We start from the raw sequence: 16396 nt of genomic DNA on the forward strand, positions 1-16396 counted from the left end.
CCCTCCAGCGCCCGCTTATCGTTGAATTTTGGGACACGCTGTATATTGATGAATTGATAATTATTATGTTAAAATTAAATCGTAAAATTGCTTTTATTATAGGATTATTCTATGGATGTGAGAGAAGGTCTACACAGAATGTTGGGTTCTTGCACAGTTGCATCAAAAACTTGTTTGGAGATGTGTATTGATAAAATTTTGGAGAATTTAAAGAGGTATCCCCAGGTAATTCTTGCTCGTTAAATTTTTGTTAATTATTTGGAAAAGACTAATAATGTGTAAAATAAAAACTCTATGTATCCATGTCTAAAAAATGTGTATAGAAAAATCTGAAGTAAGTACAAAGACTACTTGGTACTTGGTGCAACGGGCTGGTGTCCGCAACTCGACGTCAAGGCGCCTATTTTGCGTGTGGAAGTACAAAGACTAAGTGAGACATCGGAAATTCGGCGTAATTACTGAAAATGCGGTTTACGTTACCTTACAACGTCATAGACATGCAACACTATATTGATTGTATAATCTGTGTTGTGTAGGATAAGCGGTCAACATTCCGGTGCGTTCAACGCATGGGAAGTTCTCATGCGACCCTAGTTCTGCCGTTGGTCACGCGACTTCTTGCTGTGCATCCCTTCTTCGACATGCCGGAGCCTGACGTCGAGGACCCAGCTTGTATCCTTTACATGTGTACTATTATAATCACACTCGACATCATAAAATATAACAAATTGTCACATTTATGTATTAAAAACAACAAAAAGCTTAAAATTACCCCTTGCAGTAGTACCTTTAAAAGTTTCATTGATTACTTAAAGGGCAACGTCACGGTTTTATGTATTCTAATACCCAACAGATGGCGTTGGTAAGACGAATTAATAGTTTATTACGATATTCGCAAAATTGGCAGCCAAAAGTTATACTTTTATTCATTGACTTACAAATAAATGGACGACGGGTCTAATACAAAAACCACGAAAAAAATGTCCCAAGTCAACCTATTTAAACGTAGTGACATGTAAAGGAATATGAAAAAGCTAAAACGTTGAATTTAAATTGTAATGTCATCGCAGTACTGTCTAATTTTGCTTGCTTCGCTGTCAGTCGAACAAACGAAGACTAAAGCGCGAATGACGCTCTGTATACGATTTTAACGCCCTATAAGTTCGGACACTTTTTAGCGCGGACCCGACGTCCATATAATTATAAGTCAATGCTTTTATTGCATACGCGATTGTAGGAACTCGTGCCACATTTAAAATTCATATAACTTTTTACATACAATCTTTCAATCAGATAAAAATATCTATTATCCGTTCGAAACTTAGTTACACACACATACAAAGGCAAGGTTGTTGTTTTTTCAATTCTTTCGGTAAAGGAAAAGGCAAAGTTTTCACACCATACAGCCAAGTCTTAGTAAATTTTTCTTTTAAAAAAAAATAGGCATTCTAATATCCTCTTTGTCCAAACCATGAATACTGAATGTCTGAAGTCCGAACCTCAGGTCATCGATTTTTTTATACGTTGCTTTTACCTATGTTAGTAGTCAGGATGTTTCTATATTATTATTTTGTAAATGTAATGTAAACAAAACATAATGAAACTTTTGTACATTATTTACAATTTGAGAGATATTATTTCTAGCAGCAATTCTGGCATTGGCCCAGTGATTAGGAATAATTTTTGTGTAGATATGATGTATGATATGTTTTTGTGAACAAAAATTATCTCAGTAACTAAAGGAGGTTACTAAACTTTTAATAGTCCTCGACTTTTCAAATAATCGCATGTTACCCAACATTTCGTTTTCGAGGTATTTTGAGTGTTCATGTCGAATATGGCACTTATTTCTAAATCCAAGGTGGCGGGCTCAACTTTTAGAATAATGGCAAGTTGGGTATCGTTTCAGAGATATTTGGGGGTGCTCATTAGGAATATAGCATTTATTTCTAAATCTAAGATGGCGGACACGACTTTTCAAATAAATGCAATATATATAGTATTTAGGTATATACAATGTGCGTGTACTTTGGTGGCATGGCTTACTGGGCTGCAATCTCTCACCATATGGTACTGGCAGAAAACCAGCACTGTTTGACTTCTCTCGGTCTACAGTATATATGCTTGAGTCAGGGCCATTTCAGTACAAACTGTAGTCATAGGTACATTAAAATTTTATTAGTTTTAGTATTTGTTTGTTTTTCTACAAGTATTTGTTTTTCTCGCAGTATGTGTTTTATATAAACGTGTATAAAATTAATAGTGAATGTTCTGTGTGCTTTTATGTTATACTCTGTGAAGTGATTGTAAATGTTTTGTTTCTGATTGTATTTGCGCTGAATAAACGTGTTATCTATCTATCTATCTAATATCCGTGATCGTACTAATATAATACCAGAAAGAAAAAAAAAAAGTTCTGTTGCTGCAAGTGTAAAACAGTGTGAGGTTTCAGATACACAGACAAATGAAGAGGAGCATTCATAACAAGTGCTGATGTATTAACACAGTTTACATTAATTGATTTGCCTATTTGCTTTACATTTTTTTAATGCTTTTGAAGTTACATAAATAGTCCTTAGCCTACTCTCAGACATGTGCGTGCTAATCCTGGTGTTGAATGCGGCGCAGCACTGCACTACCATGCTGCCTCTGTTCGAAGAGCACACCGTTAAACACTATACATACCTCCGTGATACAATGCCGCATCTCGTGCCCCATCTACCCATTGGTAATGAAGATAGATTTGCTTAATATTTATATTTTTCAAGAAGTACTTTGCTTGGATTTGTTCATTTTCTGTACAAAATGTATATAATTATATTTTGAAATATAAATTAAAATTAGAAGTGTCAATCGAATGCAATGTATTTTATAGACAAGCATTGTTTCAGGAGACGCGCAGCAGTCGAGCGAGAAAAGCGAGACGGCGATGGACGACAGCGCGCTACGGCGGTTCTTCGACCGCGTGCTGCAACATATTGACAACGCCACGCTCTCCACATCCGTCCGCCTGCGCATGTTACACAACGCCGAAGAACAGCTCGACAAGTCTGTACCACTAGTAGTTAGAAGTCAATCGTGTACACATGTTAAATAGATAGGATTCTAAATACAAAAATTCTGAATTTGGTATTATTGTTGACTTGACAAAAAGTGGGGTTAATTCGTTATTAACACTTTTGTACGTTGGTACGCAGACTGTCAGAGATGGAGCCGGCAGTGTGCGGTGCGGCCCAGTTTACGGCACTGTTCGCGCGGTGCGTACGCGCTCTGCACGAGGCCACGCACTCTCCCGCCGGCCCACCACACCATGCGCTCACTCATCTCACCACCGACTGCCTCAGGTAAAGATTTGACATTAAACATGGCTGCAATATCTCACTTGTGTCGAAAAATCCTGGACTTGTGAGAGGACTTAAATCACAGTTTGATGATTATATTAATTTAGGTTGCAGCATCAGTTCAGCGGCGTAACCGAGCAGGAGAGTGCGTACGTGTGGCAGCTGGCTCTGCGTGTATCTGCGGCGCGGCTGTGCGCGGCAGCATACGGAGCGGGCGCGGCGACGGGCGTACCACAGATGCCGGCTACGCCTGGCGGCGCCGCTAACGCCGGCGTGTCGGCGGTTGCCCTCTCTGCCGCCGCTGCGCTCACGCACCATGCCGAATTGCTCGATCGTCTTCTTGCGTCTGCAGGTAGGCTTTTCGAGACATACAATGTTGAAAAGATTTGTTGTGGGCGTATTTAGTCGAACAATGTTGTTTTAGTAGAACAATGATCTATACATACACGCTTTATGTTACAGGCGTGGAACCAGACCCATTTACGATTGCGGTATTCCAGCAGCTGTCGATGAATGCGGATAGCAAGCCGACTGCGTTAGCCCGAGCCATTATGCCATTGCTACAATCTGCGCCTCTGCCAACTATACCGAAGCCCAATCTCAAAGTAAATATTGAGTTTGAAGCTGTGTAAAGCTATAAAATATGACAAATAATGCACACACTCACACTCATAGCCCCGCACTAGGGCTACGCATCTTGTATCGCCATATACCATGGACATACACATAATCAACCATAAACTACACCCAATACAAATATTTCCCTCGTAAATGAATCTGCGTTGCAAACCAGTATGGCAACCATTCGATTACAGATTGAATCAATTTAAACAAGTGTCTAGAAGAAATCTTAGTTAATGCTACGTATTCAATTATGTGCAGATTCGCATGTGCACGGCAAGCATTGTTGAGCCGGCGAGCGACAACGACACAGTGGTACGGTTCAGCGCGGGCCTGGTGGCGGGTGTAGCACTTGAGGCTGAGATATTACGCGTGCGGGAACCATCCGCTTTACGCGTGCGCGTCGCCTATCCTGACCGCCGCGTGCACGCACTGCTGCCGCCGCGTGACCATCTACGGCCGCTCGATCACCATTACACGAGTAAATACCTATTCAAACATTTTCACACATTCAATTATTACTATTAGTCGATAATTATATTCTGATCAGTGCTATGTGAACATGGTTTTAACATATTTTTCCATGACTCATTAATTTTCAGATGATGATGGTACTCAAAATGTGCGACTTCTGACGAAAGTGCTGATCTCACACGGCGTATGGACGGAGCCGTGTGGTGTGGATATCTCGGTGTGCTTGGCAGTCGAGGAGAGCGGAAGCCGCGAGCCAGCGCCACTTATCGAACTTTGCCGCCCAGTTCGTGTCACTGTTGCACCCAAACCAATCAAGAGAGGCATTTGAAGTGGCATTTACAACTTCATTCAACATAGATTGTCATTGCAGTCAGTGCCTCCTGGAAGGACAGATGATGGTGCTATTCCCAGCACATCAAATGAATGAAGGATATCAACCAGTACTGTGTATGCATATACAAAAGATAATCATTGTGTTATATTAATGAACATTGCCGGCAATTGTAATAGTGAGGTGAAATTACATACATAAATAATGATGTGTAATAATATTATTTATGTATAAGATAGTCTGTACAGTTTTATAAAGTAAATAAATAAATCTATTGACACAATATAAATCTATTTATTCCATAACTCCAATATTCACAGATTTCATGGCAAATTATAAAGATATCACAAAATGTTAACTTAAAAATAAAAAATATTTAGTGTTTATATTATATGTAAAGTATTTGTGTGTTTGTGATGCCAATAAACATATTCTTATTCTTACTTGTAATAGAAAGCACCTTATCTACAATTCCTTTTGTGTTCACTTAAAGTTTAAATTGGCTTAGCAAGAGTTGTGAGACTTTTATCTAAATTATTCAGCTCATTGACCCATCACGTATCTGAGAGATACGGTGTCCCTACAAATTTTGGTTCAGTAGCATTCTAGATCCACATAGTGTCTCTAACACCCAGCTGTTTTCATCCACCATTTTGAAAAATTTTTAAGGACACTGCATGAGTCTAGGATGTGTAATGGGTTAAATATGTAAAATGTATATAGGTAATTTTTTAGTAGAATACAATGGTCTTTTTCTTGATGCTTGTTATTCAATAAATTCATTATAAAAGATTTACCAGTTTTGAAAAAAATTATTCCTTATCAATAGCCAACAGTTCAGCTCGCGCCACGCAATGGTGCACCAGCTGTTTGACTCCGGGCATCCAAGTTCCAACGACACTGACATGATCCACCATCAAGGCTCTATGGATATCATCTGCTATGCTTGGCTGGTTGTCTTTTAGAGCTGAAATTAATAAACAAATTAATGAAAAAATGATGGAATTTTTATTCCCTACCAAGTAATTAGATTATATCAACTATTACATAGTTTTAATTGTAATAGTCTATTACAATTAAATATGTAACTGGCCCACTATAATTTGTTACACAACATTACTCACAAAAGTTACAAAACATCAATTTTTGCAAGAACATACCTTCAGCTAGTTGCTTCATTTGTATATGTACTCTCTTGTTCAATTTCTTATTTGACCACATCTCCTCCATTACATTTACTCTTTTCCTAATGTCATTCGCCTTCGGGCCTAATTCAGGAGTGTCTTCTAAAAACTTTAGCAGTATGCTCTTTACTTCAGTGAGTGTCCTTTCATCATCTAAGTCTATATCTTCACATGAATTGTGTTTAGGGGCACTAGGCGGAGGTATCGGAGGCACTGAAGGCATTTTCGGCAGATTGATGTTAGGCAAACATCCCGGATTTGGGTTGTTGCCTGACAATGGAAAAGCCACCCTTTTGTTTAGAAAATTGCGCGGCCTGTTTGGTGTAGACTGTTGCGTGTTGTAAGAGAATGTCGGGGGATCGTTCCAACCTGGATCGAACGGCACTGAAACACAGATTTGGTCATTAGATTGTGTAACGTTAAAAACTGTGTTAAAATTTTACCCAAACTGGAGTGGACTCCATAATAATGGAGATTATACCTTTAGGAACATTGTCGTAGTTGTCCATATTTATTTTGTACCGATCGTGAATACTGAAACTAATAATTTTACAATTACTTTGCTTTTTAGTAGAAGAGACTATTCGTAGTTCGCGAATTAATTTCACGTTTTCCTACATGCATTCGCAGATTTACAGCTGTCAAAATTGACAACACAAACTTCCAGAACTCTACTCAATGCTCAAGTCACGACTTGAGTATGATGTCAAGCACTGGAAATACGACCCTAATGGCAAGGACTTCAGTATGATTTTCAGTGCTTTAAATCATACTCAAGTCCTGACTTGAGCATTGAGTAGAGTCACTTAAGTAGAGTTCTGGAACAGCCCCACTCAACCGAGGACATTCGGTTTGTTTCGTTAGCCGCTCGTTAGCCGACTTATCCCTTCCTCTTGCACTCATGGAACTGTACATTTCACCAACTTTTTTTTCTCTTTCTATTAGGAAATGCTGTTGTGTCAATGTGTGTGTGTGTTACACACTTTTTATTCATATGTCAGTCTAACGTCACTCGGAAGGAAAGTGGAAGAAAACATGGCGCCTATGGTCTAATTTTGTCGTCATTTTGTTTTGTGTTGTGATTTACTGTGCTCATCGTGACGGATTTGTATAACTACGATATGGCTAAATCTTATTTTATTTAATCATCAAACTACATAATTCACAATAACTATTTGTTTTATCCTGGTCTATTTGCGGTTTAAATAGCTATACCCGTGCGCGTGTTATTTTCCATTCCATATACATTTTTGCTCGTTATTTTATTCTAAAATGTCTCAGAGATGCGCTATTCCGGGGTGTAGTAGTCGACGAAAGGATTTTAAACTTTTTCTTGCTCCTTACACCGATAAAACACGATGGGAGGCATGGAAGAAAGCATGCCCATTTTTGGAAAACTATGACCGTGAACCAATGAAACTTCAAAATTGTCGATTCTGCCCTAAACATTTTTATCCTGAACATATAAATGAACAAAATAAACTGACAAAAGATGCGATACCTATATTGCATTTAACTCCCACTGACGATCTGTCTTATGATATTAGTAATCCGAGTGTGTCTTTACCATCTAGTTTTTTAATTGATTCTCAGGCAGGTAATGTGCAATCACATGGTGTCGACCCCGGGCCCTCTGGTATACAACCTTTTTTAATTGATTCTCAGGCAGATAATGTGCAATCACATGGTGTCGACCCCGGGCCCTCTAGTATACAACCTTCATTGTTTTCTCATGAATGTGTTACACAAGATTCTCACACTGTCCTGACTACCCCAGTTCGTACACATTCTAAAGTGGTCCGTAGTCGTAGACATGATATAGTTAGGAGAGTGCGCTTATTGCCATCGGAAGTAACACCCCGGAAAGAAATTTTGCGTGATAACAATAAAATGTTAAAATCTAAGATACGCTTGTGGAAAAGTAAGTACTATAACATAAAGCGCAAATCCAATCTAATTAGTTGTCCTAAAACATTACAATTCATCAAAAAATATAAATCTTTGAACAAGTTTGGAAAGCTTTTAATAGATTCACAGCTCCGTTTAACAGGTGTGAAACCTCACGGCCGCAGATACACCAGTGATGAAAAAATATTTTCACTTTCTTTATCAAAGTTAAGTCCAAAATGTTATGCTCATTTGAGAAAATTTTTTATTCTACCATCCAAGTCCACGCTAAATTCATTGTTGACTAATGTCCCGTTGCGACCTGGAGTCAATGATTTTATTTTTCAACATTTGGCTGATGCTGCCTTAGGCAAGTCAGAGAAAGATAAACAATGTGTTTTACTTTTTGATGAAATGGCCATTAATAAAAATTTACATTTTAATTTTCACACTGGGGTAATTGAGGGATTTGAAGATCTTGGCTCTGGACAAAGGAGATCCAATGTAGCAGACAAGGCATTAGTATTTATGTTACGTGGCCTGTTTAGTAGATGGAAATTTCCAGTTGCCTTTTATTTTGCTAGAGATGGAGTTAAAACATTTACCTTAAAGAACATTGTTAAAGAAATAATTATTGCTGTTTTCAAAACTGGTTTTTGTGTACGAGCCACTGTGAGTGATCAAGGCTCGGCCAATGTTGCAACCATAAAATCATTGACAGCAGATACTCATGCTGAATTATTACAAAACAATAGCACTGATCCAAATAACATATTCTATAAGATTAATAACAATGTGATCTACCATATTTTTGATGTGCCACATTTATTAAAATGTTTTCGTAACAATTTCCAGAAAAAGGATCTCCTACTTGATGGACAACGAGCACGAGCCCAATGGAACTTCTTGGAGCAGCTGTACAGAGTGGACGGCAGGGCAGGGAAAGCCCGCTCCATTAAACTGACTGACAAGCATCTTAATCCTCAATCATATGACAAGATGAAGGTAAATTATTAAGATTTTAGTAGATAATTTGCTTTTTTTTCAAAACTAAGGGTCTTTTAGTACAAAGTCATATCTTACTTACTTTTTAAATTGTTTGGATTCCTATAATAAATGGCGTGGACGGGTGCAGTTTGTAATATATAACAAATGACATATTTTTAGTTAATATAATGTTCAACAGATATAATTAATTTATGGTATACAGACATTTGACATATTCTTGCATGATATAAAGATCATGGGGTATAAGATACAATTGATATAACAAATTTCAATCTAATATACCTATGTCATAATGTTCATTTTATATAAACACTTCAGATATAACATTTACTGAGTATAATGTGTTATTAATATAATTCCTGTGGTGTTCAGGTGCAATGGAAAATGAACCTAATTTGTTTGCATTTCCTAGTTGGTTCGACCTCCTCCTGTGCGTTTAGGTTAGGTTAGTATATGATAAAGCTGCCAGAACCGAATTTGTTTGCATTTGCTAGTTGGTACGACCTTCTCCTGTGGGCTTAGGTTACGTTAGTATATGATAAAGCTGCGCGAGCTGAAAGAACGCAGCGAGCGTGCCGCGGCAGTGGCAGACAAGTGCCAGAACAGAATTTGTTTGCATTTGCTAGTTAGTTCGACCTCCTCCTGTGAGTTTAGGTTAGGTTAGCAATAGTATATGCAACTAAATATTCTATTTAAAGTTTTAATAAATATATTTTTTAACACAAAAAGCACTTAAAGCAATACAAACACAATTGTATTTTGCGATTGTATATTTATTTAAAGAAAAATTCTTATCAATATAATATAGGGTGCTTCAACTATTCCTAAAACGAAATATTGTGTTATATTATTTAATACATTATACTGGTACTTCTTATACCATTTGTTTTTTATATCACTTAATCATTATATGTAATGTTTGTTATACTGAAGGTTCATTATACACATTGAAATTATGCCTTTTTTTGTTATATCTTTTGTTGTATATATACAGTGAGTGCTTATATCCTTAGAAATTATATCAAAGGTTGTTATACAAAGCGAAAATAGATTATTTGTTGTTATAGCTTCCATTACACACTCGGCGTGGACTACATTGTGCTAGTAATGATATCGAAATCCATCCTTCTATCGCAGGTTTAGAATCCACACGTCCTACTGCTACAGAATTAAGGGAGTTAATTTACCTAAAGTTTGAGTTAGGAGGTGTGTTAGAAAGTAAGATGGCGGGCACGATTATTCACATAATGGCAAGTTGGGTCTCATTTTCGAGGTATTTGGGGCTGCTCATTACGAATATGGCACTCATTACTAAATACAAGATGGCGGGCACGACTTTTCAAATAATGGCAAGTTGGGTATCGTTTTCGAGGATTTGGAGGTGCTCATTGTGAATATAGCATTTATTTCTTAATCCAAGATGGCGGACACGACTTTTCAAGTAAATGCAATATGGGTATCATTTTCGAGGTATTTCGGGGTGCTCATTACGAATATGGCACTCATTTCTAAATCCAAGATGGCGGGCACGAGTTTTCAAATAATGGCAAGTTGGGTATCGTTTTCAAGGTATTTTGGGGTGCTCATTACAAATATGGCACTCATTTCTAAATCCAAGATGGCGGACACGATTTTGAGTGAGTGGGTGGGTGAGGGGGTGGGTGAGCCCACTATCTAACCCAGCGCTAACCCACCCCCTAATCCATATTCGTAATGACACTTTTATTCGGTAGTTTCGGTTTTAATTGTTGGTTTCAATTGTTTCTTCGAACAACTAAAAAAAATTATTGCAATTAAAATCAATTCTATTGAAATCAACTGCAATTAAAATCAATTGCAATCAAATCAATTGCAATCAAATCAATTGCGACACGTCGCAATTGCAATTGATTTCAATTGAATTGATTTTTTAATCTGATTGAATTTCAGATTGAAATATAATTGATTAACGCCCAACACTGCCTGGGAAGATATGTGTCTGAAATAAAACCGACATTGTTGAGCAGTCCTAGCATTTCCAGTTATATTAAATAACAAAATGGTAAAAACAAGATGTCAAACAATAGAAAACGCTATTTGATAACGGCAATAGTTTCTATTGTTTATCTTATCTTGTTTTCGTACTGTGTGAAAGAGGTAGCAGTTACTGCTTTTTATGCTGTATGAAAGAGAAAGAAGTTACTTCTTTGTAGAACCGCTGTAGAGAGAGCGTACGACGGAGACGAATGAGACAACTCGATGCTTGATTAACACTGCATATAATAAGTAATAACATAGATGGTGCTTAACAAGAACAATTCTTATACTACACTTTCCCTGTTACAAAAATAAAATAAAATTTATATAATTTCTAATTTATTTCTATCGTTATACAAAACAAATACTTATACATATATTTTCTTATAGCATAGTTACAAAGGGTAATATAGTTAGTTACATTTTATTTTGTTTAGTAGTCAAAAAGCAATATATTATTTTTATTAATTTTATAATAATAATTATTATTTTGCATACAATAAGGTACTTAAATTAATTATGTGGGTACCTACTTTACTTATGTATTTTACATAATATAAGGTTTTGTGCGATTTTTGTGGACTATTTCTTCCTTATTATTTATCATTACATCCTAAATCTTCATTAATTAAAAATGGACCCGAATATGTACTATCTATTTTGTTGCCTGTTTCATTTTTAAGTAGCAGATAATTACCTTTAGTGTACGTCTCTGGATTAACATATACGTCATAGGCCTTCTTCCGTTTTAACTTATTTCCTAATAAGTTTTTCCTTGCATCTTGCTGTGCAACCTGTAATCTATATTTTAATTTATGTGGATAACTATCGTAGTTATATAAAGGATCTATACCGGAATTTAAATTGTTCGGCAATTTGCACGACTTTCCGAATACCAGTTCATGCGGCGTGTACCTTGTCTCTGTATGTACCGTATTATTGTACGCGAAGCACCAGAACGACAGCCAGCTGCTCCACGAACATGTTCGGTTAAGGCAATTAATACGTAAATACGCACCTATAGTCTTATGTGTATTCTCGAGCGCTCCTATGGTCTGGTGGTGGTACGCTGTTGAAGTAAGCTTCTTAATTTTTAATAGTTTACAAACTTCGTCCATTGTGTTTCAAATGAATTCAGATCCACGATCTGTTGCAATTTCCCTGGGTATGCCAAAACGCAAAATAAAATTATTTACAAAAGCAGATGCAACCGATTTAGCATCTTTTGTGTGTAGCGGATATGCCTCTATGAACTTTGATAGTTCGCACTGTAACGTGAGAAAGTAAGAATGACCGGCAAAAAAAATTATCTGTAGGCAGAGGAAAAAATATGTCTAAATAAATCTTTTCAAATGCATAACTTGACGTACTGGTTATTTCCATAGGCTGTTTAGGGTGTAATTAAATCCCGACATAGCAATCGTAATCATTCTAGAAAACGCATTGGGACTAGTTTTTAGTCCCATTGGTAATCTAGTCATTTGATATTGATTTTTGGTTGTTGTGAATGCATTGTATTGTCGACTGTTTTTATTTAATTTTATTTGATAAAATCCTTGATAGAGATCTAAAGTAGTGAAATACATTGCACCAGATAACGAGTCTAGAATGTCTGAAATATTTGGCAGAGGAAACTTGTCATCTTGAACTTTTTCATTTAATTTTCTGTAGTCAATTACTACACGCCATTTTTTAATACCCGTTGAATCTAGCTTTTTAGGTACTAGTAACAATGGACTCGACCAGGCACTCCTACATTCCTCTATTATTCCATCGGCTTATTTCTTTATCTATTTCCGATTTTTGACTTTGTGGTAAACGATACGGCTTTACGTAAATAGGAGTAGTATGTGGCTTTAATTCAATAGCATGGTCGTATAATGAAATCGTTGTCAATTTATCTCCTGGTACGTGAAAGACGTCTGGAAATTTGGCACAAATGTTTTCAATAGACTTTTGTTCTTCCTCATTTAGATTTTCAAATTTTAGTAAAGAAAACAAAGACTTGACCCTCTCTGCGTTCATATTCGACTTATTAAAGTGACATAAATAATAATCACTTAACTTAGAAACGTTTAAATTAAAATAATTCAAAATTACATCCTCATTTCGTGTATTCATTATTTTAAAAGGTACCTTACCATTATGCGGCTGTACTATAATGTTAGCAATGTATACTCCGTGACATAATTCTTGAGAACTAATGACACATTCCTGTTTTAACTTCGTGTCCACATAATGAATTGATTCGCTTCTTGCTAGAATTGTTAAATATGAACTATCTTGTTTCAAGTAAGTAATGGATAATGTGACAGGTCTCTCTAAATTACAAATTCTTAATTCATTTAATTCGAAGTCTACAACTGCTTTGTACTTTGTTAAAAAATCTAGCCCTAAAATTCCATCAGTTTTGAATGGCATTTTATCAAATACATAAAATTTATGTTTTATAGTGTAGGTATCAATTTTGAGCTGTAAATAAATATATCCTTCTGACTGTACGCTTCCACCAACGCCGTTGACCTAAAGTTTTTCTTTGTGGAATGGAATGCGTAAACATTTTACTCTATCGTGCTTGACAACTGAAGTCGAAGCGCCGGTGTCGATTAGCCATTCGCTTTTGTTGTGTTCATGCCTGTCCAAATTAATACATACTTTACATAAGCTGTTGCACATAAATACATAGTCATACTCGAAAAAAATGATTCAAATGTGACGCGTTTGCTTGCTCTGATTCATCACGGTGACGTTACGTTGCCATGCAGGGGTCACCTGTCGTGGATATAAAGTTCACATTCCTATGGGATAATTGACGGCGATTGCCCTGATACCTACCCCTGTACGAGTTTCCACGAGAAAACACTCTTGGGTTTCTTGGGTGATAAGAGTTCTGTGGCCGTCTGTAATAATAATTTGGTGTATTTACCTTTACGGCGGACTGCCCTCGCGCGTATCCTCTGTGTCCTCCGCGCGCTTTCGCTGCTCGGTGGGGGGGTGTAAATCCACGGGGTTGAGCGGACATGCCCATTACATACGCTGAGGAAATTGTCGTGATCTCTTCATCTTGCGCTGCTTGAATAGCGTCTTTTAGTGAATTAAAATCACGCGCTGCAATTATTGTACTTGTTCTACGGTTTCTAAGCCCGTCGGCAAACCGTTTAATTGCGTAATTTTCGTTTAACGGGCGCAGAACATTATAATGATCAGAATTTCCGTCCGATTGGGTAATAGTTGAATCCGCGAACAATTCAGAAATTTCCTTGCCAAAATCAGCAACAGCGTTCATTTTGCTTACATGTTTGAAGTTTCTTTTGTATAGCCGATGCTGATTTTCTTGGTAATAATTGTTTGCACACATCGGTCAGTAATTCTGATATATTCTCGTATTTACTAGATAATTTTAGCTTACCCGATTGAGACAACCTGGTTTTTAAAATAAAAGAAATTAATTTTTTATTCGATTCGTTATCTAAGGTAGTAGCATAGTACTCAATACTATCAATTAATTCTTTCGTATTTTCTTCTTTGTCAGTCATGACTGGCAGAAGACTTAACGCGACCTTCAGATCGAACGTTGCCATTTTTAATATTATTTCTTTACTTTCTTTTTTTATATTGCAAAGATTCTTTACCTCACTGTACAATAACTTTAAGTGCAGTGAGGTATCCTGACAATATTTATCAATGAAAATTTTTTCTTGTTTACTTTTTAAATGATATACCTTAGTAATAGCATCTATATAAGTATTATATTGTTCTAATAATTCGTTTGCCTCTACAATTTCGTTTCAATTATTTTTCCACATCGTCTTTTAGGTCCAATTTTAATTAAGTAGGTTCTAACCATTGAAAGTTCTTCATTTAAATTTTCCAGATATTCTGACATACATAAAATCGCACTTACCTATATTTTGATACTATTCATATTATATACTTAAAGTCTATAATGTACGTATTATAATGTAGTATAACTGTTTAATAAAAAAAATTTTTTTTTCGCACTTAAATTTTCATAATTTTCACCACACTTACACTGATATTGAATGGGGTTTTCACTCACTAGTACACTGGTTTATCAAAGCAATTTGCTTCGTGACAGGAACATCTTGCGACTCAGGTTTCTTCATAAGGAATCGGGGTCGTCGTCGTTACAAGGAATGCTCGCTCCTTTTTACATTCTGTTTAACTGTATTATACCTGCATCAACGCCTCGCTGCACTCTTTTATTGAAGCACTTCACACAATACCGGATCATAACGATAGCTCCAACCATTAACAGTATTATAATAATTGCCACCATGGACCACGAAATGATTCCAACATTGGTCACGATATGATTGTTTCTAATTTGGTTGTTAACACCGACTTGTGCGGTGACTTCCGGTTTTTCAGGTATTTTTGAGTTACACATTTTTTGCACTAAAATTTACGTCCACGTCCGTGTGAGCTAAGTGTCGATTAGAATAAATAATATACATTTTAAGTCCGTTGAGCCAAACTGTAACCGGGAACTAGCTATATCCCAAAAATGGCAGAGTCGCCATGTAGGGAGAGCGTAAGACGGAGATGAATGAGACAACTCGATGCTTGATTAAAACTGCATATAATAAGTTATAACATAGATGTAAATACATGGTGCTTAACAATAACAATTCTTATACTACACCGCCAAGATTTAATAAAGGTGTCTATTGTTTGTTTTTTTAACTTGTTCTCGTACGTGTGAAAGAATCTTCTACAGCGAAATATGTGTGCAAAGTGGAAAGTTGTCTTGGATTTTTTTTTGTAAAAACCTATGTAAACGCAACTATATTATTTTTTGAGATAATAATATGTAGTAAATTTTCAATAGGAAATAATTTGTCGCAAATGTACTAGTACAATCTTTTGCAGTACGCACCTATAGAAACACAACTATTATAATATTTTTTTTGAAACATTTTTATAAATAATACGCCTTTTCAAATATAATCACCGAGAAGTTCCGGGATTTATAGAAGGGAATGTCCACATTATTTTTTACGTTTAATCGAAGTTTAGGTTAACCACCATTGTATCTCCGGTGGAATCTCTCTCAGGTGGAACCACCATTATATCTTCATTAATACACAAAGTTGACACACGGGAGTTCTTTTCTTGGTTTCTGCATAACTTTCTCTATCGAATAGGCGAATAAAAAAAGCAAGTCCATTTTTCAGGTCAAAATACACTGCGACGGTTTCATTGATGTGTCGGGTTTTACGTTTTGAAATGGTATTATCTTGAATTTTACGTATTTTATGTGCTGCAGATATGTTGTTATAAAAACAAATCCTTAGTGAAGATTTAGTTTTCAGCATGAGATTGAATCCAAAAGACTTTAATTAAGAAGAAAAATTTATTGAAATGCACAATTAAAAGATTGTCCTTACCTGTCAATGAAGTTAAAATGAATAAAGATAATGAAGAAAAATAGTTATGTTCCTATTTTAGAAAAATTATATGTAAATATTTTAATTTTTTCTAGAATAGGAACTATATAAGTATTAATTATG

General features: G+C 36.2%; 2 protein-coding genes across 2 annotated transcripts; one reads left to right on the top strand and one right to left on the bottom strand.

Annotated features, from left to right (window-relative positions):
- The first annotated feature begins 95 nt into the window (after positions 1-95).
- Positions 96-5042, top strand: LOC113236261 (integrator complex subunit 4). The gene is made up of 9 exons (XM_026472267.1): positions 96-225; positions 537-672; positions 2591-2728; positions 2892-3048; positions 3198-3344; positions 3449-3693; positions 3804-3946; positions 4224-4443; positions 4565-5042. Exons 1-9 carry the CDS (start codon positions 112-114, stop codon positions 4762-4764), a joined length of 1500 nt encoding a protein of 499 aa, XP_026328052.1. The 5' UTR covers positions 96-111; the 3' UTR covers positions 4765-5042.
- A 102-nt stretch (positions 5043-5144) lies between these two features.
- Positions 5145-6672, bottom strand: LOC113236262 (steroid receptor RNA activator 1-like). The gene is made up of 3 exons (XM_026472268.1): positions 6433-6672; positions 5928-6335; positions 5145-5734 (listed from the first exon to the last, which is right to left on the bottom strand). The coding sequence occupies exons 1-3, from the start codon at positions 6458-6460 to the stop codon at positions 5580-5582; spliced, it is 591 nt and encodes a 196-aa protein (XP_026328053.1). The 5' UTR covers positions 6461-6672; the 3' UTR covers positions 5145-5579.
- Between the last annotated feature and the right edge of the window lie 9724 nt (positions 6673-16396).

The sequence above is a fragment of the Hyposmocoma kahamanoa genome, unplaced genomic scaffold, assembly GCF_003589595.1.
Source record: "Hyposmocoma kahamanoa isolate Upper Pololo Valley unplaced genomic scaffold, ASM358959v1 90742, whole genome shotgun sequence".
NCBI classification, from domain to species: Eukaryota; Metazoa; Arthropoda; class Insecta; order Lepidoptera; family Cosmopterigidae; genus Hyposmocoma; species Hyposmocoma kahamanoa.